Genomic DNA, 24774 nt, shown 5'->3' with positions numbered 1-24774 from the left:
TTCTTTTTCTGATAGCTTCCCAGCAGACTTTTCTTTCAAATGAGAGGACATAAGCTTGTGTGGAGCACTACACGATTTACAGGAAGTCTGCAGGATGTTAAATAAACTGCAAGAGCAGCAAATTATTTCAGTACATAAAGGCACCTCCACGGGACCAGCAAGAGCTGCAGAAGGGCCTGTATGGACAAGTGTTCTGACAAGTCCATACCCAGAGACACGTGGCATATACATGCTACAAACAAGCTTTTGTTTTCACCTAATTACAGATTACTTAGCCATGAAAACACCAGCAAGAAAAGCACATGAGGAAGTCTGCACAGAAATCCTGTGGGAGGAAGCAAGAACTCACTTCAGTTTCAGGTGTGGCATATATTCCTCTCAGTGCCTCTGAGCTCGCACGTGTTGTTGAGGTCAAACTAGGAGCAAAAGAAGATGGTGTCAAAAACCTCGGCATAAGTATAAGCCCAACAGGATGATTTTTCAACACCATGGCAAACATAAATAGTCTACTCCCATGTCTAAGCTAAGCATTTGCCCAGATACAGCATCCAGCACTAAGCATGTGAAAAGTTTGTTCTGCACAAGTATAAACCAGCCTGACAGACAGCTGCTGGCCAACTCAGGCTGAATCACGAGCTTAAAAGTAGGTCACTCCTGAAAGGTGGTAAATTAATCACCATCAGACAGCAGCAAACAGCTAAGTGCTCCAATTTGCAATTCAGAAGAGATCTCCCCTGCTGTGCATAACCAATGCTTTTATATTAACTTCACAGCCATCACTTTGGCTCAGCAATTCTGTAAAGGCTTTGCCAGCAAAGTAACAGGTCACTGGCAGCAGTCAGTTTTGAAAAATAAATTACCAACCACTATTGTCAGTGTACCAGTTGCTGGAAATCACTCTCTTGCATGATCGTAGTTGTCTGCGGGGAATCCTTTCTAGTTTCTTCTGATTAGTAACATTTCTTGCCCAGTCTTCCCCTTTCAGGATGTGTGATGCAAACTTCCCATTACCCATAGGGAGATGTGTGTTAATGCTTTGCTGTACACACTGAGCCTTAGTAAGCAATACTTCAAAACATTCCCCCTGAAGGCCTTTTTATCTCCCCAGCTACATGGTGCACTTCCCCTGCAGGCTATGTGAAGGTTGTCTGCATTCCTGAAATGCCATCCTGAGGCACTGGAAATATGGTTCTAATGTGAACTAGATCCATCATACATGATATTCATATATTTGATATCAGAATTAAATGGAACACATATCATATTTGGTAGCAGAAGAGTAGCTGTGTTACCTCTTCAGAAAGTGTCTCGTTTTCACTTTAAAATTATGATGGAGTTTCAGTACGTGAATTTTGAGGTGGCCTTATTCGGAAGCAGAATCTGCTCAAAAACCTGCAGCAGACAGGCAGTGCTGTCTCCTGACAGCCCGCGCAGCCAAAACAGGTGATACATCACCTTTCAATCATCAGCAACTCCCCCAGCCCCCATCCCGGAGCATGACTTAATTTGTTGACGTGAGCTGCAATAATACAAAGTAAGCATCACAACTATATGGGCACAAACAGGTTTTTTTAGAGCAGGAGATCGCTGGCAAATCCTGATGGCAGTAGTGTGCTCATCACTTGTTCAAAGGAAGCCCTAAACCCTCCCAAACAGTTTTCTTTGTTTTAAAGACCGTCAAGGAATAGTCATAGCCTCTGCCAGGAGGCTACAGACATTTCAGATAGCTTTTTTAGATGGACATAACTGCATAGACTTTTTCTTATAGAAAGAGCAAATACAGAATCAAAGGACCCTGAGACTGTTTGGGATCATGGACAGCTGGAAATTTTTTCCCTCCACCTCCAGATGTAAATTGCTCTATTTGGTTTTAATGAAATATATTTGTTTCAAAAGTTATCTTATCTTGTTGAACATTTTTGGCTAAAACATCTAACGATTCTGAAACTAAGGAGAACAATGAACCTTCCAGCTCAGTTCTATTAAATATCCTCCATTACTTTGTCTGCATGAGGCTTGCTATAGGCCTTCACTAGTTGGACCACAACATTGCATTTACAGTGAGGTAACTGCAAACCCCCAGACTTACCAAGAATATAAAATGCAGCCAAACAAAATGGTAGTACCTAGGCCAGTAACCAGGTTTTCATCTCTGTGCAGGCCTTGGCTAAATTCAGGTACACAGATTGTGATGTTCTGATTGTTTTCATCCAGGACTTCAGAAAACAAAAGAAACAAAGAGAACAGTTAGCAAAGCTCATTTCACTGCACTTGCAGTCTTCAGACTGAAGGTTTTCAGCGAAATATTTTTATTACTTCAGACACTGGCTAGGTAAATTTTGGAGGTTTCTATCTATCTTTTGAAAAGATCATACAGAAAGAAACTCTATAAATCTGACCTGGCAGATTCTGTGTTTTGCGCAAAACAAAAATGCAACTTAGTAGGGTACTAAAATTTCTTGTTTGACCAGAGCAGACAAACAAGGAAAAAAACTGTCTGGTGAACTAAGAAGTTGGAAGTTTACCACCACTTTACCAAGACTACAGAGCCATATAACACTGAGACAGTAGAGACCTGAGACCATAAATTTCTTTGACAACAGGGTGCCTTGAGGACAACTATGAAATTCATACTCGGTGAAAAAAAATGGTGTGTAGCTGCCCTGTTCTCAGACTGATATACAGAAGACCAAAGAAAAGGAGATGCACTAGTTAAAGACAAGATTTTATCTTATCATCTAAGCAAATACTACTTTTAGGTCCCAGGCAAGATTTCATCTTAACATCTACACAAATACTACTTCTAGGTCCCTGAAATGCAACCAATTCAGTCCTCAGATATGTTCCAAGACACATCTGGCTTTTCAGTGTCTGCTTGGGGTCAAAGCAAAGCAGATCAGTAGCCTGCAGCATCACTCCAAAGCAAGAGATTACAGCTGCACCTTATCTCAAATCGAGAGCTTTTTGAGCCAATGCTATTTAAGGCAAACTATGTTCCCACCTCCTCCTTCCTTCCAGCAGCCACTCTGCACCCCCATTGGGACAGCACAACTGTTTGCAGAGGCAGAGGGCAAAATGTAGCAAAAGCTGCACCCAGGTTAAAAATAACTTAAAGTCAGTCCCCTGGCCCTGCAGGGCTGCACAAACAGCTTTATCAGCACACAGCAGGGACAGAGTGAAGGTGGGACCAAAAGAAGGGATGACAACCCTTTATAGAGTCATAGAATCACTTAGGTTGGAAAAGACCCTTAAGATCATCAAGTCCAACTGCAAACCTAACACTGCCAAGTCCGCCACTAAATCATGTCCCTAAGCACTATGTCTACACCATGTCTTTTAAATATCCCCAGGGATGGTGACTCAACCACTTCCCTGGGCAGCCTGTTCCAAGGCTTGATAACCTTTTCAGTGAAGAAATTTTTCCTAATATCCAATCTAAACCTCCCCTGGTGCAACCTGAGGCCGTTTCCTCTTGTGCTATCGCTAGTTACCTGGGAGAAGAGACCAACCCCCACCTCGCTACAACCTCCTTTCAGGTAGTTGTAGAGCGGATAAGGTCTCCCCTCAGCCTCCTCTTCTCCAGGCTAAACAACCCCAATTCTCTCAGCCGCTCCTCATAAGACTTGTTCTCTAGACCCTTCAGCAGCTTCGTTGCCCTTCTTTGGACACATGAACACCTTGGCCAGAGACATGCAGAATCCCCCACCTGTGTCCGTCAGGGACACATCTGCAGCAAGGCAGGTCCACTGTTTGGCAGGCCTTTTAGCCAAGTCTGGCACCAAAAAGCTAAGGCACACTACGATAAGCACAGGTTCAACAGACATTACCTCTTGTTTGCCCATTCCGTCTAAAGACATTTGCAACTCTGCTTTTTGCGTGTTGCAAATAAATACTTGCATTTTCTTCCAGCCTGGTTTGCAAAGTGGCCGATTTGCAAGAGAGCCAATTTGAAAGTGCCTCCTTGAGGAATGAGTCAACATTAGGTAAGTTCATGGCAAATCTGAGTTACAGGGCATGGACACCTTAATAAGTGCCAGCACCCCATATACTCTCCAGCACATGCCACTGTAAAAGCTGCACAGGCCGGTATGAGAGTCCTTATCACAGAGACAGGGGAGAAAGGAGCATCTCTGAGAGCAGATGACAACTAAGAGAGTTCTCTGGCCTGGGAAGACAAGGAGAAACATCTGATTCAGGAGGTCTGAGAGAGCGTGCTTGATACATACTCTGACAAATGCAATAACCACACTTGCAACAGGTAGAAGAAGAATCAGAGCATTCACTTAACTGCTGAAGGCTTTGACTGTCACAAGCATGAAGTAATGCGAGACCAATGATTTTATACCATACATTACTTTCTTCCCCTTTTTTCTGTTGTTTTTGTTTTGTTTTGTTTTGGTTTTTTTTACAGGGTGTCAAGTCTTAGGAGTAATTCAGATGCCTTCTATATTCATTCAAAAACACTGCTTAAGCTCCATAAGCAAATCCTCCACCTAAATACCGTCTGTTTCTCTGTCTTAGCTCTAGAATACATTTCTCTCTCTGTGTGTGTGTGTGTGTGTGTGTGCGCGCGCGCGCGCGCCTGTGCCTACACAAGTGTGTCAGAGAGAGATTCTTTCCCCCATCTCTCCCCTTTCTTCTTGGGAGGTATCTGTAAAAACTTCTCTTTCCTGCCAATGGACTACTTACCCTCTAGTTATTGTTGTTTCAACTATTCAACACTAAGTTGAGCAATAATAAAGAAGGGGGTTTTAGCATTACTAATTTGAACCAGAAAGTCTTCTGTAAGTGAAAAGAATGCTCCCTGTCCAAATAGGTGAATCTGATTTTTACCTGGGAAAAGGAAACAGTTTGAGTTGTGCTTGTAAAGTCTTGCTGTGTTTTTGTAGCATAAAGAACTCTAGGGAGTTCCCTACTCCTGGCTTGCAACGCTAATGCTTAGAAGGCAAGCGGAGTACAGGAACTCTCCTGAAGAACAGCATCATCTCAAACAACTGCAACATAACTCCAAGGCCTTTCTCAGAATGTTTCCCCTCAAAACAGAAGACAAGTGGTACTCAAGTTTTTGCTCCATTAGGAGTCCAGAGTTAAGGCCAGTTCTAGGAAAAAAGGAGTGATTTTAGTATCCACTCTGATGGCCAGCACCTACTAACTGGTGGCAGACCTAGTAAACTTTTGGATGGAGCTGATCACCCAGCTTCTTCCAGAGGTATCCAAGAGCCATTTGTTCCAACTCCTTTCCCATCATGTGACCAAACATGTTAGGTATTTAGTCATGTCCTGTCGTACGAGAACATGCACTTGCACATGACGGATAGACTAAAAGACTCTGGGAAATTTGTCCGTAGGAAACAAGCTGGAATTGCTCAGATTCCAGATGCAACTCACCCAAGGTAAGTTAAGCAACAGATGCAACTCACCCAAGCTAAGTTAAGCTCCCCTAGACCAAAGCATTTAAGGTAGATGGAAAGTGCCAATTGCGTGGTCTCTCTGCTGCACAGATTTATTTATATCCCTGAATTTGTTAATTCAGGTTTGCCAAATTCTTGCTTTTAATACATGGCATGTCTAAAAGAATTCATATAAAGCATTAGATAACTTACTAGTTTCTGGTGGCTTGCTGGATAGTGCTGAGAAAGTGAGGTACATAACGTAGCAGCTGATAACTCCTGACTGCAGCAAACCAGAATGGGGCTGGCCTTTAAAAGAAAGAGGAAAATAAGTGATTTTTGCAGACGTTTTAACAAACTGAAAAAGAAATTCATACCCTTTAAAGAACAGCACACTAGTATCTTTCAGAAAAGAAGAGTAACTTTCATATTTTACTTAAAGCAGTTCATAAATCTTTGAGGCAGTTTAGATACGTTTCCACTGGCATGTAAAGAGAAAAGAGTCCATCCTTTAGTTCTGCTGGCTGTTTTAGAAAGGCATTAAAGATTGCCACGTAAGTAAAGAATCACCCCTCTGCTCTTGCCAAAAGCACCAGCTTTCCAAAAGCTATTGAGAAGCTGCCATGATAGTTTTATTTGCCCGAAAAATTTGTGTTGGAGTCACTCAAATTACTATTTCCAGGTCCAATGTATGCAAGATACTAACAGCACACATAAAATATACCGAAGCACGAAATATTGCTGTCAACTTCTCCAGACCCAAACTTTACATATGGTAAATCACAAGCAGTCAAAAGTAAATGGTAAAACAGTGGTGAAGGCGTTTGACAGCTATTACCTCAACTGCTACCACTGCAAGAGTTGTATGAGCTCCACAACACATTATCAGCCATCAGCACATGAGCCTTCTTTACAGTATGACTGCCTGATGGCACACTCAAAATGTCTCACACCTCTGTAGTTTTAGCAGCTGAGCTGAGGGCCAGCAACAGCACTTCATAGGGTAGATAAAGGGACAGGCGCAAGAGCAGCACCACCTCTGAACTATCATGAGACTTTCTGCCCATGGCTCATGCCTCCAGGCACACAACTGTGGCAGCACCAGAAACCCAGGAGGAGAAGAGGTCAGTGGACTCACGATTCTGGACACAGGGCGATATGGCCACCAGTGACACAAAGAGGCACAGGCCACCATTAACACCGATCAGGACCTTGTTGTACATGCAGCCCTCTGAGCGCGTGTAGAAAAGAGCCATGAGGACCAGGGCTGCCACAGCAACGGAGTACAAGATGAGTGTGACTAAGGCGAGCAAACCATTCCACATCTGCTTGTGGTTTGCACCTGCAGTCCTGGAGAGAGAGACAAGCACCTTATCTTTGCCTTCCCTTCCCCCCAAAATAAAATTCTAATAGCTGAACAGTTCATATCCTCAAACACAAAAGACAGTGCTTACTTTCCTGAAGCATGTATACCTCACTACACCAGCACAGGCCCTTGCAAGGTTCCTCCCATGAAACAGAGGTAAACATTCCTTAGCATTAGTGTTTATCTTCTGTATTATCATGCCCAGCTGTTTCTGTAATTATAGCCCAGCGTGACTCCGAGAACTCCCAACCTCTGGGATCAGCCGTCAGCGCGTCTCAGCTCAATACTTCAGGGATTTCCTCAGAGGGAACTCCCTGAGTTCCCCCAGGCTCAGCTAGCGAGTGGTGCTCTTCACACAAGGACAGCAAAGGCATATTGCTTGGCTCAGCCTCTCTTCTGCCCTTGTGCTACCTTGACAGTTTTACTACCCTTTTGCTCAAAAAGCCTCCTCACCATTTGCATCTATCCCACCAGTCTCCCTCATCTTGTTTTCCTCTTTTCACCTTCCAAACACCTCTTGCAAAGATCACTGCTTTTTTTTCGGAGTAGCAACTAAAAAAGTTGTTTTGGCACAAAGGTGCTTTTGGTGCATGGAAGGTTTTTTTTGTTGTTGTTGTTGTTGTTGTTGTTGTTTCGTGGAAACATGACTTATTTTAAAAGAATATCTAATGTAGAGAGTGCTAAAGTTAAATGCTGCTGCTGGAAATCTTTCACCCACGGAAAAGCAGCTACAGTAATTAGCAGTAAAAATATCTGTGGTATAAGGAGACCTCACCTCTTCCTCCCTGAAAACAGATATCTAACAAAGCCCAAAGATTTGCTAAAACTCTCTCTTAGCAGTCAGTATGCTAACCAGAAGAAGAGAGGACTGCAAAGGTTTGTAGAGGAGGAAATGAGAGACAGAAAGGGTGGAGGCAGAGGCAGGAGTTCCTGTGCACATGTGGGAGCACAATTTAAATATTTTAAATCGATGAGAGGCTAAGGGCTAGGATACGCTTAAACCAGAAATGAAGTCAATGCCAAAATGGGGTATATGTGAGTTGATAATGGGATCTTGCATATTTAGATGAAAGCAAAGAAGTTGAAGAGAAAGCAGCAGTTCTCATGTCAAGAAAAAAAATTAACTGATGTGCATTAAGCTGACACAAAAAAGCAGGATTTACCAGTTTACATCACTGCCCACAGTTTCCCTGTTACATTTTGCAAATCTAGTTTTATTCTTTTACACCACTCTGTTTCTTAGCAGGTATATTTTCATATAAAATATAAAACAACTTAAAGTAAGAGTTTTTGCATCCCAACATGCTGCTACTTATTGGAAGCCAAGCAATTCAGGTTAAGAATAAATCAGCAGACTAGAATTGAATAAAGAGGAAACATCTCTGCTGGGGAAGGAGAAAGTGGATGAAGCAAAGATGAACAGATCTAAATATTGACATTAAAGTGTTTTCTTTCAGAAATTACATCCATGCCACTTTTAAATTCTTTGTTACGAGAAATGTATTGTTCAGGAGTCCACCAAAATTTTATGCAAATAACTACTTGCCCAACACATACCAATTTTTATTCCATTTGTGTGCGAACTCAACAAGCAGGATGAGCTGAATGGCAATGAAAAGGAAACCTCCTGTTGCTCCTACGTAGCGCCAGGCTGCAAGGCAGAGAGGCAGAAAATAGGTCAAGCTGCAGTCGCCTTTCCCTTGAGATAAAATGGAATTATTGTCTATGCAGTGAAGCTGTTACGCGGTTTGAATAATTCCAGCCCGCAGATGTAGCAGGAGATGAGAGGTTGCAGCTGAAAGGCCAGCTCAGCTAACTCAAGGTTAGCTCCCTGATGAATTCAGCTTGCAACCTGCTACACTTTCAAAGTAAGCCTGTTAGGACATTTACTGAGTTTCCCTAACCTAGAGGATTTTTGTGGAGACTATGAATTACTATATTCAGACAGAAAATACTGAAACCTTTATTTGTGAGTGGCAGGAGGGAGGTGGTGCAAAGGCATTTCACAGGAATCTAAACCCTGAAATTGCAAAGTACTGGAACCCAGTACTAAAAAGGGCAATTTCTTCCCCTCCAGATTCCAGCACCACAGAAAAACAAAGGTGGGGCTTATCTATTTACAAATGCTGTTCCTAGCCACTCCCAAAGAGACGGGAACACTTGGTATTCACTGACTGGTTTTAAGACAGGTTATTTGACTACTTAACCATTAACCATACTGTATTTAGGTAGCTGTTTGGATATTTCGGACAACAGATCTCTTACGTGCAACATCAGAAGTCTCTGAGGAAATGTGGATACCTATTTAAATGTTTAGTTGCATATACAGCTTGTGCTGCTGTGCAGACCATAACCTGTAAATGACTCCAGGTGTGCAGCAGATTTCAGTGAAGAAGACCACGGAAGTGCATTAGCGAAGTTCCGCCATATCTACCATTGTGTTTTCCTTTTAAAAAAAGCTTGTATAAGTGAAGTGAAAGAACAGAACAGTCAGGGCACGTTACCCTTAGTGGATGATGTGGAGAATTTTTTTTTTTTTTTTTTACTGTACCATAAGGTCATTATTTGAAAGCAAGCAAAAATACTATTTGTCTGGTTTTGTGAAACTTATAGCATGCACTTGATAAGAAGCATGCTGTTCTTCAAACAAACAGAACAAAAACCGGAAGAAGCTAGCATGTAAAAAAGTACATAAAAAACAGGCAGGGAACAAGGTGTGCATGTGTGTTTAGGAGAGGTAGAGTAGGAAAAAACAGACCACCAATGGAGTGAGTAATTAAATAGCCAGACTCTCAGGATCTCCCACTGCCCCAGGCAGGACACTGCGGGATGTCTTATGGATTCATCACAGATTAGGTTAGCATGGCCAGTGTGGATTTAACAATACTACAGCCCACACAAACCTAGTGCTTGCACATGATACTGCTCCTCCATGGTTAACAAACTGCTAAGCATGGGAAGCATGGGAAGAGCTTTTTTTTTTTTTTTTAAAAGAAAACATAAGCAAACTGAGAGAACGCTCAAAAAAAAAAAAAAACCAAAACAGTGTCAGTTTCCTGATGGTAGGGGAAAAAAAGGGAAAACAAAACTACAGAATACCTAAACCATGTGTAAATCTCAAATTCAGAGGCTGACTGGAGGACAGTTCAGCCGGATGTGCAGAATACAGCTTTAGACAGAAAAGTCAACCGCTAATTCGGGGAAGAAAGCTTGTTATGCTGTATCTCCACACTAGGTTAGACTGCTGTTGAGAAACAGCACTCTAATTAGCACAAAAGTTCTTTTCCCCCTTTTCCCCAAACACTTCAGTTCTTGACGACTTTTCACCACGAAGAGGGTCACTTGCAAAGATGATAGCAGTCTTACTTGCTCATGAGTACAATGCATTGCACCGCCACATCTTTCTAATCCAAACAGTGATTAGATACTAAGGACAAGAACACAGAACCACCTTGTGACTTCGCAGAGGAGAGGAGTAGGGATAAGGAGCCCTTTACTTCTGGGGCATCAAACTGAACCAGGATCAAACAAACAGCTAGTAAGAGCAAGAAGCTGAATTACACCTATCAGTGGTTTACTTGAAGTGGTTTTTACCTTAGTTTCCCGGAGGACTGTGCTCCTAGTATGTCTGCCCACTCTATTCTCTTCCCCCGTGTAACTCCTTCCTCCTCCCCTTTTAAACACCCCGGCTAGAGGAGATCGGTGTTGAAAACACAGGTAACCAAGCAAGCCTTAGCGGAAGCAGGCAGCAGACACAACCGCTCCTTTGCGTTACTGATCCCACCGCTTTCCACCTCCCCAGACTCAACAGCTTAAGGGCTTAGAAGTACCTGGCAAACTGAAGAGCAGAAGCTCATCTTGGTATCACCGGGATTTTTGCTCCTAGCCCAAAAGAGGCCTGTGAGAAGCCACCCCCAGAGCTGGCATTTACGCACTGGGCCAGTATCAGCGTGTGCCTGTGCTATGCCAGGGTGTCTTCCATAACTACAAATGCTTTAGGCACGGCATCGTCAGCAGAGCACTTGAAACATGCCCTAATTTTACCTTACTGCATTTACGCCACCAGCCTGAAAGCTAACAACATCCCAATTCTTCTGCGGCATTGCAGGTTTCCAGGCAGCAAACACCAGCGCCTGGCCGGTCACCATGCCCCCTTGAGCACTGGCACCTCTCCACTGTGCAGCACGCACCCCAGCTGCGGCGCTGCGGCAGAGCTACCTGCACAAGCCAAACTAACATGCGACTCTGCGTTCCTGAGTGAAAAATTCCTTGTGCACCATTACAGCTCCCTGCTGTAAATTAAAGAATTTGCAAGACAGCACCACAGTGGTATATTTACCTACCCATTTGGCCTCCTCTTGGTCAGAAAAAACCATGCTCTTCACTGCATATTCACAGGAAGACCACGTACTCTGTGCATGCAGAGTCCCTCCCAAACAGCTCCAAATATTCCTTTTGCACCTGGACTACACTGGCTTTACTTGAAGAAATATGGCAATAATCATGTTCATCAGACCTTTAGGATTTATAACCACTCACAACGTAGTACAGAATGAAGCAGCATAACAAAACAAGAAGGACGTACCATTGAGGAAAGTGTCCTGATCGGGAATGAAGAAGGCTCCTGAGCACATTGCTGCCAGAAGTATAAGTTTAACGAGCCAGAATCTGGACAAGAGGAGAGGAAAAACAGGAATTAGAGGTTGTAACAGGAATTAGAGGTCTTCAACTGAAATACCATGAGAAATCTGTATTTAAAGCCCAACAAGAGAAAAAACAGCCTTTGATGACTGATTGCCACTTTAGTTAGTTTTCACTTGACTGCATTATTTCTGACAAAAGCAGTAAAATCAGCTTTCGTTTTGCTTGGGCTTTTTTTTTGCCTAGTATTACACCCAGCTGGAAAGTAGGCAGCACAAACCTGTAAAGAGAAGTGGAAATTAAGCAAACAAACACATACTCACCCATTATGAATGTATGCTCGGCAGCTTTTGCTGCTGTTAATTTTGATGGTGAACAAGAAGAACAAAAAGAAGAAACAGGCCATTCCAAAACAGACTTTGTATACGGCAGAGTATCCTACCAACTTCTCGCACATCTCACCCGCCTGAATACCCTTGCACATCTGCTTGTAGAACGGAATCTGAAAAGCACAACATTACAAACCGTTAGACGGGACACAGGGCTCCTCATAACTGAGCATGTCTACGTCTGTGCACCACTGACTTTTCACTGACTTAATTTAATACCTTTCACTTTTGATACCCCTCAGCCTGGATTTAAGGGTTCAAGGGACAGAAAGAAATGTAAAACACAAGGAACTGGAGTTTTCCAGAGCCTCAACTCTCAACTCCTTCCAGATGCTTTGGAGTACAAGTCCACCTACCCTTCCGTCAGCTCTGTTGGCTTATGCCATCCCCTCACCCCGGGGACCCTCTCCCTTCTTCCCGTGCTTTACAGCAAAGGACTTTGATTGCTTCAGTAATCCAGCTTACATGAGCCATACCAGAGGTTTTACCAGCCGAAGGGGCATGAATGGGGCTGCAGGGCAGGAAGCTCTGGCTCATGCTGCCCTCGGTGGAAACGTAGACCGAAGCACACCCAAGAGGCACAAGGGCAAGCCCCGTCCTCTCCATCACAGCCTCCGAAAGGGAGTTGTGCCAGTTGCCCTGATTTTGTTTTAAATTAACAGAAAGGCAGGAAAATTCCACCTTTCTCTTCACTGATTAAATATTTGCCTTTGTGGCCTTGCCACCAGGGGAAAGCAAACAGCTGCACATTTTGGCTTCAGTTTCACCAGGTGGACATGATGCCAGGTGCCCAAAAAAGCAGGTCTGTGTTGCCAGGACCCACTCCTGTGGGGTGCCTCTGTGCAGACACCCTCCCTCGCAGCCAGGGAGCCGTTCAGCTGTGCAGAAATACAGGCATTTAATTAGAAAACCACTGTTCGTTTCAAAGAAATAAGGGCCTCTCTGTATGCTCACAGTCCTCAGCCGAGGCTGGTGAGACCAGTTGAGCAACACATCAAACCCTCTGGAGCCGATCGCTGTTGCCTGCACAGGTAACTGGAAGAGACAGAAGACAATGCGTACCAGGATGCAACATGCACAAATAAATAACACGGGCAAAGGAAATGGGAATCTGAATTCAGAAAGCATTCAGCCAGGCCAGATTTTGCTTAGGAAAAATATGCAAAGATTGTGGGCAACACCATCCTTGAACATTTCCAAGAAATTAGCAAAGACAGGAGTCCCTCCTTCCTTCAGCAGGCAGGTCAGTACACAGGGAAAGAACAAACAGGACCCGAGAGCAAGCGATCAGGCAGCGTTCCCAGCTGGGTAGAAAGCCATTCAAGATGCAGGAAACACATAAACTGCCGACTTCCAGCCACCAGGCTCTGAAAGCCTGCTTCCCTCAGCAGGGTACGCAACTTCCCATCAAGTGCCAGCAACCCAAACCAGTCAGGAGCTTAACAACCCTCCTAGCAGCTTCCCAAAAAGAGCAACTATTTTAGCAGCTCACAGTAACACTGAGTTGCTGTGCTAAGGGTAGCAAACCTAACTATGGTACTGAGCTGACCCTAGGTAGGCTAGAAGCAGCCGAGGAGATGAAAAGCAGGTCTCACAGCAGCTGCGTAGTGTTACAAGAACAGATTCATGCCTGGCCACTCTGAGATGCTCTTTCAGAAGTAACTCAGAGATGAGTAGCCACTGCGTAAGAAGCTGGACAGTAAAAGAGTAGCTGTGGCTAACTCACATCCAACGGTTTTTAGATAGCTCCTGAGAAATTGTCTGGAGCATCAGCAATGCCTTTCCCAGGTCTTGAAAGGCAATGAAACGTCAGACTGAGCAAATGTGCCAGCATTCGAAACAAGCAAATGGATTAACTGGAATAATCAAGAGACCTATCGATGCCACAGTGATGCCAGGGCAAGCCAAGGGGCCACAGCAATGCCGCGGAAAGCAACTGGGTTATCAAGGCTTTCCATTTCTTTGCTTATAATAACCATCAGCCAGACATTAAAAAGATGCATAATATTGAACTAACAATACTTTTGAGAAAATTAGATATTTGTTTGATATAGACGATAGTACTGACCAAGGAGACAGATTTCTGTAAGATCTGTACTTGGTACCAAGCAGCATTTTGCTTATGAGACTTACAGAACGAAACAAAAAAATACCATGGAACTTGATTAATTGACTAGCTAATTAAAAACACATATCTGGGTAACTGTAAATGGGCACCTTCCTTAATTGCGTAGGTTTTTTCAGAGATCTTGATGGGATTTTTGACCCTGTATGTTCTTTTCTCCATTTAGTAGTAATTTCCTTACAGATCTGGCTGAGAGAAAATGGATGGATTCACAAGAACAATGGCTCAGTTTCTGCCTACACAAGCAGCAAAAAGCTGAGCCACCATGTAGTATGCACAACACCATAGAGTAATAAGTGATGGCCCCAGGAATAGTCCTGTGGGATTTAACGCCCCTTTTGGAGACCTGTGATCCTGAAGGAACAAAACAAGAATAAAACCAAACTCTTGGGGACCCCAGCAGATAATAAACATCAGCACAACGCTGGGGACAAAAGGGCTGATGTAATGAAAAGGGCATGTTTTCGTGAAAGGACGGTCTACTCCTGGGAACAATTTATCAAGGCACATGTGACTTCTTCACTGAAAGTTAAAAAAGACTAATTTTTTTTTTTTTTTAAATTCTGTATCTCTGAAACACGTTCAGCTCCTGAGCAGCCTGCCCAGACTATGTGATTTACCAGGCTTTCCATTTGCTGGGTAGTTTTGACAGCTGTTAAAGTCACATATTAGTTATTTGCCAAGTTTGATATAGTGAAATATCTACTTTCATACTATTAAAAGCAACATAAGCTAAATTCTTTGCCCTCTGAGTAGGGGACAAAGCATTCTTCCTGCAGACACCCAGTAACCGTTCAGATAATGTAAAAGCCTCAGTTGCTGTGCAAGCAATGATGTTATCACAGCAAAGTTGGCAATTTTCCGAGTGCAGTGAAACCCTGTGAGACGATAGCAACATTTACAGAAACAGGGACAGACTGCCCTGAACTTGCTTTCCCCTCACTGCAAGCTGCTGGCACCCGAAATAAATGCAGGGCAAGAAGCAAGCCAACACGGCCACACCACGTCCAGGCTCCAGCTGGCTGGGACTTGGCCACCTCTAAGTTTGGGTCTGTCTGCACCCAAACATGTGAATGCAGGAGCACGGGAAATAGCATCAGAGGGGGAAAAGGAAGGAAGAATTATGTAGAAATGGGCCTTAAGAGCTCAAAGGAGACTGCTTTCGTCTGGATATTCTCATCCAACAGAGGGAGAACATGGCAGACGAACTTTATTATGGAAATGGAGGAAGCATGAAAGAACATATTGTAGATGGGGAGACAAGGGCAAAAAAACCAGGTAAAACCACCCATCTTGAGCAGCTAAGAGATGAAATAGAAAAACAAAAAACAATCAGATCAAAACAAATGCCATCTTGCATCTATGACTAAATTCTTGTCAGAAATAGGCAATAGACACCTGCACTTAAAAACCTCATTTTTGGTAGCAAATTTAGGTTTTAACATGCTATAATGGAGTTAAGGGCCAAGATATAAACCTGACTGGGGAAAAAAGCCCGAAAGCATGCTCTACCAGAACACGTAACCATCTAGAACTGCAATGCTTTGACGTAACTGTTTTTTACTGGTGTTTATTTTCCTGAAAACATCTTTCTTATTTTTCCTTTCATTATTTAAGTAGGACATGGATATTTTCAGACTAAAACCACTAGTTTTGAAACAGCTTTAACATTAAAAATTTAATTAAAAAAAAAAAATCAAAACACTATTTTGGCAGACCAAAACAATTCTCTCCCTTTTCTTCTCTCAGTTATCCTTTCAAAGCCTGTGAAATGCAAGGTTTTGCTTCAACAGAGCATTTGTGAGTAAAGCTGTACCTGTTTTTCAAAAAACCGGAATAACTGGAAAAAAGAAATAATATATGGATCAAGGCATAGAAGCACTTCTTCAAGTTGGGTCCTGCTTTGCTTCATTTTGGAACAGAGTCAAGTCTCTAAACCATTTTGTGTAACTGCATATTGGTCTTTTCTGTCTTTCTGTCCCCATCACTGAGGCTCTCATATCTTGATTGATGCTCTATCCTATCCTTTGCTTTGATACACATCCTTGCTCCTCTGAAATCTATTCTACGTGCTACTGTTCAAATATTTTCCTAGTCAAAACCATTCACTCCTTTCCTACGCCTCCACTGCCTCTTGCTTCTTACCCAGAGATCAAACACAAATGCCTTGGCTTCTTTGCACATTTTTCAGAATTTAATCCTTTGGGCCTCTCTCCTTTGGTGTCCCGTGGGCACAGGAACAGCTCAGGAGCTGGGAAAGAAGGGTGAAAAGAACAGAGGAAAAACACCCCCCCTTTTTTTTCCAAAAGACACTGTTCGATTCTTAAGGCTCACCACAAAATACAACATCCTCAAAATGCTGCTGGTTAGATTAGGAACCAAGGTTTTGAAACCATAACCAAATACTCCACAGGTACCGTGTCCTCCCACTGACACATGATTTCATCTACCTGCCAACTTTGGTGAGGATGTGGAAGTTGAGCTCCCTGGGACAGTGCCTCATTTTCCCAGCCATGTTGCAGGGCACAGAGCAGGTCCTCAGCTCTGGGCTGGCACCTGCAGTGTCTGGCACCTTGGGAACTGAAAAACTGTCCTAAATGTTTTTTAAGAGAAAGAATGCATGATCATGGGGCTACATAAATACTGAAAAACAAATACAAACATTTTTTAAAAGTCTCTGTTTAAGCTATCCATAAAAGAATCACATTTGCTGTTGCTTCCTCTCAAAATAATGCCAAAGGACCAAGTGCTACAATAAATACTTTTAGAACTACTTTAGACTTGGGAATTTATAGCCGATCAACCAAAACCCTCTCACTGACAAGGGCGAGATTCCTTTCACGTAGTATCAGCATGAGTATTGGAACTCTAAACTGGTAAAGCAGACACACAGTTCCCTGCCAAGATTATGGCTCCGTAAAGGACTGCACTAAAATTTAAAATTTTAATTTTTTATTTTATTACAAAAATTAAAAAACTCTAATTAAAATTAATTAAAATTCTGTCTCCTCTCAAGAAAGAGAGGGTGAGGTCCTAAAAGCATCATGCAAAGTGTTTGCTTACAGTCTGGCTTCAGGAGCTAGGAGTGCTCCACAATCCAGCCAAAAGCGAAGGAATCACCCAGCACTTTCAAAACACAGTCCATCTTTGGGAAGCTGAGACTGGTTATTCTGAGTAAGTATTTTCAAGGTGCACTCTATTACAACTGGGCTGAATTAGCTTCAGGAGTCTTTGAACTTTTAATAGCCCCGAACATAATTATTAAATTAGAGAGCAGATAAAGAAAGTCTACTTTCAGATGGTCCATTTCCCATTCAAAGACATCAAATGCTCTAAATTAAGAGGGTGATTATCTTGCCACTTCACACTAACAGCTACTCTTTGTGCTACTTCTTCCCACACTGAGCTTTCAAGACTGTGAACTGGAAAAGAAATTTGGCAATACCGAAAAGCATGTTGTTGAAGGCTTCTTGAATCACTTTTCTGTTGGATAGAGAGCGAGTATTTTTTGTTAGGGATATAAGCCGCATTAAAACCACACTACTGATGGAAAATGACTTTATGAAATTTGGATATGAGCACGTAATTTGTCTCCCACACACTTGAGTTCCTTGGGTTATTCACTTTATTGCCAAGCTAAGCATCTAGTAAGTCAAAGTAATTCCTGGCAAGCAGTTTCAGCACACACATGTTGAACAGTTTTTAAGTCGCAGCTCACAGGCAAGCATCACGTCAGTACTGGGTGCTCTTACAGGGCTGTCAGCAACTTCTGGTGGTCGGGGGTAAGAAGGTGGCAGCAGGATAACTCAAGCAAAGTGCTATTAAATGAAAGAAAATTAAGACAGAACATACAAAGAGGGTACAATGGGAAGAAAGAAAGGTCACTGGCAGCAGAGCACAGAAACCCTCACATTAGCCCCATCATAAGCCCGCTGGTTCACCCGTGTTGCAGGCACAGGGTGCTGCCACCAGCTTCTGGGGCTGGGCTGCGGCAGAGGGAACTGTTTCACAGACAACTGAAAGTCAAGCGCAGAAGGTAAGCAGGGCATCAACTTGACCAGCAACTAGTTAAGTGAGGAAACAGCCCTAACTGTGCACCTACCAGCACTCCCTCTTGGGAGGGTAACACAAAACAACTAGATGCCCGCAGTGAGGGAAGCCTTCTGAACCTCCAAGGCAAGCGCGTTCACAGCCTCGAAGCAGGCCCGATGCCGAGTTTGGTGCAGAAACTTAATTTTTAAGAATTAAGCAATCCAGCCATTGTTCCCTCTACTTAAAACCAGACTTTTCTTCTTGTAGTTTGCAGAGGGTGAGAGAGAGAATTTGTGCCACTGACAGCAACTTGGGTGGCTTAGGAGACCAAACCAAAGATGTGGTACAACAGGTCTAATGTGTGACCGCAAGCAGGCTGGTGAGTATTTAGCTTAGGAAAGTTATATTAAGACTCTGAAATAAACTTGAGTTTTAAACTCTAGTTTTAGCCACAGCTGCTTTCATGCTTTTGAAGCTTTTTAATTAAAAAGACAATTAGAAATGAACAATATCTGCTGTGGTTAGAGGCCATGTGAACACAATGATTCAATGCACACTGAAGAAAACCCCTTGTAAAGGATCCGCAGCATTGTGCATTGCAGTAGTCTGTCACACAGCACCAAGAACACAGAATTAAAATTATAAATGCAACACTTGAGGAGTTATTTTCTAATTTGCTGCTTCTGCTACTAAACAAGTTGCCAGAAACAAACTCAACATTAGACTGAACCGATTTCTTCTACTACAACATGTTCCTAACAGCCTGTAGTGACACTACCCACGCAGCAAACCTGGGATGGGTTCACTGCAGCGGGTTTCCGCACAACGAAAGAGGAGGAAGGCTGCTAGTCCTGTGATCCTTGACTCTTCCTGTTGTGAAACACACTCGGCGGGTGAGCAATTGACGGGAAGAGGCTGAGCATGGAAAATCATCCTGTCTGGGTTTGGAAGTGGATGGGTGGAAGGAATCAACCGCCTCTTCTGAGGGAGCACCCTCAGAAGAAGAGCTATACATGAAGAGCTGTGGAAGGAGCCCCGTTTCCTGCCAGGAGCGGCAGTGGGTTCATGTCTCTTACTTACGTGCGTTTTCATTTCGTTAGCTACCGTTGTTGACATCATGACACAACAGATGATAGTCACGAGGATGAAGTAAAGCGCATACATGAAGCGGGTGCTGGTTGACTGTTTTATCTTGGGGCAGCATTTGCAGCACAAAGAACAAGCGGCAGTACCGCAGCAGCAGGCCAACTGGAAAGTAAGACAAAAAACACAAGTCATTCCATCACTGCCTTTAGGTTCCTATTGCAAAAGTCAGACAGGGAAGCTGGGAGACTTCCTGTAAAACTCCAGAATTTCTTAAGTCCTCTCCTCCCAGCTGAGCAGTATTTAAGTGGAAGCAGACTGTCTTGTTTATCAAAAGTCACTAGGTTTAAGCACGCTAGGGATGACAGTGAAGAGGATGAGGAGGAACCGCTCCTGATTTCTTAATCCTGCTCTTTGCTATCTCTGTGCAGCTTGTGGTCCTGACACATTTCACCCGGCAGAACAGGCATTGCAATGGTAAGGCCCTATTTCCTGCAATACACTCTCCCCCCTCCATACTGGAAAAACAAATCTGCACAAGAAGGGCACAGACTCCAAAACTGTTTGCTTTTAACACACAGACCAAACCATTTTGTTTCGAAGACAAGCTGCAGGTTTTGTTTCAAAATAAGATTTACAGATCCATTTCAATTCACCAGAACCACACTGTCCTTTTGAAGGTGCCCTTTCTAGTACACACGGAGACAAAAAACGTCATCTTTTTTTTTTTTTTTTTTGCTACAGAACTTTTTATGCTACTGAAGACTTTGAGCAAATTAAAGGGGGGAGGGAAAACTGTTTAAGCTACACTTTGGGATAGTTGTACTGAAGGCTTTATAAACAGACAACAGCTATAAAAAACCCAAACAAACTCAAACCAACAAACAAAAAACTACATTAACAGTTCTAAATATTTTGGTTGGTAGAGAAAGAATCTGGAAATACTTGGCTTCCTGCAAATAAAGAAAAAGATAGCTGAGCTTGAAGGACCCAGAATACAATGGCACCATCTTGTACTCCAGAAAGCCAGAGAAGTAATGCAACTTCACAGTTACTTGGACACACTTTGCAAAGGTGAAAGCAGTGATTCCACGTGCAAGATGGCAAGGAAAAAAATCCACAGCTGCAAGGAAAATAATACCAAATCATGCTTTAGCTGATACTGTCTCCAATGTTTAAACGTTATTAGAGACAGAATTCCTTGTGTATTTCAGTTCTTTTCTACCTGCAACAGAGGGTCCACCAAGATAAAACCCAAGAAGCATAGCAAAAAGCACGTAATTGCCTTATTGAACAGGGAAAAAGGTACTGAAAAAATCCTGAAAGGGATCTAGCTTTATGCTCATTATTTCCTTGCTGTCAACAGTATCATTAACTTTCAAAGAAGCTGGATTCACCTCCCCTGCCTTCTACTTTTAGAAAAGTCATATACAAAAATATAAATACGAGCCTTATTTTTATACATAGGGCAGCACTGTCCTTGGCCAGGCCCTCCCCTGCAATAGACAGCAGCTTCACATGACTCCCGTGCTTAACCCAGCAACGGCAACCACAGGGATTTTTGGACACCAGCAGGCAGCCAGGAGCAGGGACCCTCTCTTCCAGGTCTCACTGCTGCCGACCCAGAGGGACCTCACCCCTCAGCACGCCCACTGTTGAGGGGCTCCCTGTGGCTGGTGCGTAGCACAGGGACGGCGCGCTGCCAGTGCCGCGGCTCGAGCACACCGAGGCTGTTTTTTCCCCATGTCTCCTCAGCCCTCAGAGGGGCCGCAGGGATGTTCAGAGGACCCCCCTGCTTTCTACGAGAGGGATGTCTTTTCTTAGCCCTTGCCAAGGGATTCAAAATGCACAAGTGCCACATTTGAGTCGTCCAGGCAAACTTCCCTGGCTTGTATGTGCCGTCAGGTGCCAAACCACCCAGGACACTTCCTCTGCCAGCATCAATGACTGTCTGACCCGGAGAGGGGGGCTTCACGTGTGTGTTTGCAGACAGGCATATCAGATACAATTTCACAGAGTCTCACAACCAGGCTGGTTGATCAAAGAGCCGCAAATAATTTTGAAGAAGTGTCTTGAAAAGACTCCCAGCTTACCATTTCCTTGCCATGACTATCTGCTGCAAAACCCAGGCTCAGGCCTCCTGCCGTCTGCCCTGCAGAAATGGGGTAGCAAATGGGCCCTTGCCTCACTCGGCAATGGCTCTTCACTTCGCAGAAGACATAAAATGGGGACAGTCCAACCTGGCTCCCATGCTGCCCTTCTCTCAGTTCACCACTGGATCTCATGCCAGAGGAGACGGAGGCCTCAAAGCATGCAGCTGCTAAAACTGCTGCTGCTGCAAAACAGAAATCCTCCCCAAAACACACAAAGCTCCAACTGTGGGGAATAAACAGAACGGGCTCATGTTGGCACCAAAGCTGGAAATTAAAAATACTACATGCATAAGCACATCGTGCAAGTATACTTTCAAAATAGAAGGCAGGGGTGGCTGCATGGCAATTTTATTTTTTATATGTAGTAAAATTAAGTTAATTTTTACAGCATCAATACAAGTCCAAGAAATAAGGACACTATGGCAAGTTACTGATTCAGCAAACAAATGGAATAATAATATTTCAAAACAAAAGCATACCAGAAAAGTACAATCCATCCACTTCAGAATTATGGAAAAAAAAAGATTAAGACTAAAGGTCCTTTCAGTGTGTATCAGCCAGATCCAAAGTATCCACAATGAACTTCAACTGCTGGCCATACTCACCATAATGTTAAAATCTATAGTACAGAAGTAAAAAGGTATGCAGTTTTGGCATTTGTAAGGGGAACAACATTTTCCTAAGCCAGGTGCTGGAGAGATCTGCCAGTGAAACCTCAACTACATCCAGCAACGTGTCTGCTATTCCAGTCCTGGGTCCCTGGAGCTGCTATGTAAAGCAACAAATACTTAAATAGAATATATAGCTCACTTACGCGTTGTTCCACATTACTTAGAGAGACGTTAATGATAGTTTCTAATACTGAGCATGTACCCTACAAATTGGCAATATTTGTGAAAAATACCAATGTCTCCATCTTTTTTCAGATGCACTCCTTTAAGCGCTCTGAATAGCCATGGAAACCATAGAAAGTTGGTTATATTATTCAGCCACAGTCCCAAGTTTCGTGGTTTGGGCTTTTTTGGTTTTTTTTTTTTCCCCCCTCTTCTTTAAATGCTGGTTATGACTAACTACATTCCGGAGTTAGTGGGCCACAATGAAATAGGTGTTATGCAAAAATAAATGAAAACAGTCTCTGTCCTGAAGAGTAAGATACTGGCCACAACCTACTGACCTGGGAGGTTTCAAAGATGTTATCTTTGGGTGACAGACTTCAAAGCCCACAAGATACAACAAGTTCTCTGTTAAAAGGTTGTGGTCAACGTGCAGTCCCTCTGATGCTGCATGCTTTACTGTGGGCATGGCCCATCTCGCCTCGCCTCTGCCTTTTGACCGCAGAGATGGTCTGCCCAGGGGCTCAGGACCCACCAGTGCAGAAATGCAAGCCAGCAACAAATTCTTCCCATGGTAAAAAAAATGGGCTGTGAAAAAAGCAAGTAATGTCACAAATCTTTTACAGATTTAGCTTATCATTAAACAAAAGCTCCTCCAAAGAACCAGTTCTGCAGAAGGGAGGAGCTGTGCGGTTTTCAGGATAGAGGCAACCCAGACAACTCAAGATCTGCAATCGCTGCCAGCAGGCAGGCCTTGAAAATCCTGGTCTGTACCTACAGAGCTCCTTCGAAGTCCTGTGATTCTTCCAAGTCCAGGGTCTCCAAGAGCCCAGCGGAATGGCATCCAAAAGACAGGCTGCTGTGGCAGGAGTTTTGTCATGCTGCAGCAGGTTCTGGCTTCAAGTCTTTCTCATCCAAAGGCTCCCACAAGCCAGGCAGCAAGTACAGCCACCCCGGCTCCCTCTCTAGCTTTACATCTCCTCACCGGGTGAGCACCACAGTCTGACAATAATTACAAGCACTACGCAAATGTTTATGCTTTCTACAAATACCTACAATCAGCTGGCCCCCTCACGCTAACCCACCGCAACGCCAAGGCCTCCACAAGGTAGACCGGCTGCCTGCTTTGCTCGGTGCTACTCTTCCGGAGCTCACGGAGGGTGCAGTGCCAGCTTGCCCGAGATCCCAAAACTTGAAAACCTGGTGTACTTGAAAACAGACAGCGCCGCGATTTGAACTGCCTGGATGACAGCTGACTTGACTGGTTTCACAACAGCAGCTGCGGAAAGCTGCGTGGGAAATTTTTCTGTTAAAAAATATTCAAACTGCAGTTTCACAGACATTTCTTCTGGTAGCCAGGCTGGCTTAACAGCCACTGGCTCCCCCCAGCCTTTCTCCTTTGCCAGCCACTCACTCACTCCTGCCCTGGCCCCAGCACCTCAGTAGCCCTGACAGTTGTTTCTGCTGCTGGGGGTGACCAAACAGAGCAACCTACCGGCAAACAAAAAAAAAAAAAAAAAAAAAGGGAAGAAAAATGACCTATCAATCCTTCTCAGCTGCTGATTTATTATGCAATGGCACAAACAGTTGTACCATTTCAAGCAAGGGCACAGTGCGCGGGCGGGAACGGGGAGCAGAGGTGAATGCCTCGCAGCAGAACCACACGTATTCAATCTGATAAATCAGTGGAATCAGGTATGACGGTAATGTTAAGCAACACGTAACTCTTTACATACAAGACTGAGAAGTAAAGTGAACATGTCCTGACTACTGCTTTTGTAGAGACGGTGACTTTTTTAGAAGGTATTTTCCACAGATGTTTCCAAAAAAATCTCAAAGGTCTTAGAAAATATTTTGTGTAGCCATTAAAACAAAGTGAGGAGTTTCAGGATCACTGCCCAAAATAGCCTACAGTATTTTTAAATTACACAAACCATAGGGAAGTATCAAGCTTATCACAACAAAGCACTCTTCCTTTTGGGAGACTTCAGCAGAAATGGTAAAAATCAAAGGGAAGAAGAGCACATTGAAAAAAAAAGTGCATACTTAAATGAAATGAAGACTTAGCAGTGTTTCCTCGCTTCCCTCCTAACTGACCACCCGGCCAGAGCGGCCGGGGAGACCACATGCCTTCCGGCCTGTCCGCGGAGGAAAGGAATGTGCCCTGCTGAAGCTTCTTTTCACGGGGACACACAGCGGCTTAGTTTTTCATGCACTGCTTGATTACTTGACTACCAGCATTATCTGGGCCATAAGATTTGCAGATAATGCGGATCACTGAGCTGTTAACAGCAATGTCTATCAAAAACACCCAAACATCTACTCTCACAGCAACACGCAGTATCCAAGCAGGCTGGGAGAGCAAAGCATCCAGCCCTGCATGAATAACGTCCTAAAGCAGCTACACACCTGCCTTTGGACTTCTAGTTTCAGGAAGCATCGAGCAAGCCAATCATTTTGTTAGCGCACTAGTTCGTGAAAAGAGATGCCTGATGCCAGGTGTCCCAGATGTTAGGAGCTGGGCTCAGACTATTATTGCAAATCCCCACTGTTATGAAAAAACATTTTGCAAAGGTTTCTTTAACCTGTCGCATGATTACACAGTGGTTTGTGAAATAACTAAATTCACCGAAGAGGCTTTATTTTGTCCTTTGTCTGACTTAACTGACTTTTCACTGCTTCTTCTTTAATATTCAGACTCACTGTGTGGCTTAAGCCAAGAGGCAGCACATGTACTAAAATTGGAACGATACAGAGAAGAT

General features: G+C 43.6%; 1 protein-coding gene across 1 annotated transcript; it reads right to left on the bottom strand.

Annotated features, from left to right (window-relative positions):
• Positions 1-349: 349 nt before the first annotated feature.
• SERINC5 (serine incorporator 5) lies at positions 350-19221 on the bottom strand (the record flags this gene model as incomplete). Its single annotated transcript, XM_009577962.1, has 8 exons — positions 19024-19221; positions 11721-11899; positions 11342-11424; positions 8314-8407; positions 6529-6740; positions 5604-5699; positions 2090-2216; positions 350-416 (listed from the first exon to the last, which is right to left on the bottom strand). Coding segments are annotated over exons 1-8 (1056 nt in total), but the record flags the coding sequence as incomplete, so codon positions are not given.
• Between the last annotated feature and the right edge of the window lie 5553 nt (positions 19222-24774).

Source organism: Fulmarus glacialis, unplaced genomic scaffold (assembly GCF_000690835.1).
Source record: "Fulmarus glacialis isolate BGI_N327 unplaced genomic scaffold, ASM69083v1 scaffold25405, whole genome shotgun sequence".
Taxonomy (NCBI): Eukaryota; Metazoa; Chordata; class Aves; order Procellariiformes; family Procellariidae; genus Fulmarus; species Fulmarus glacialis.
Note: the sequence above shows the minus strand (reverse complement) of the source record. Positions and strands in the feature narration are given on the sequence as shown.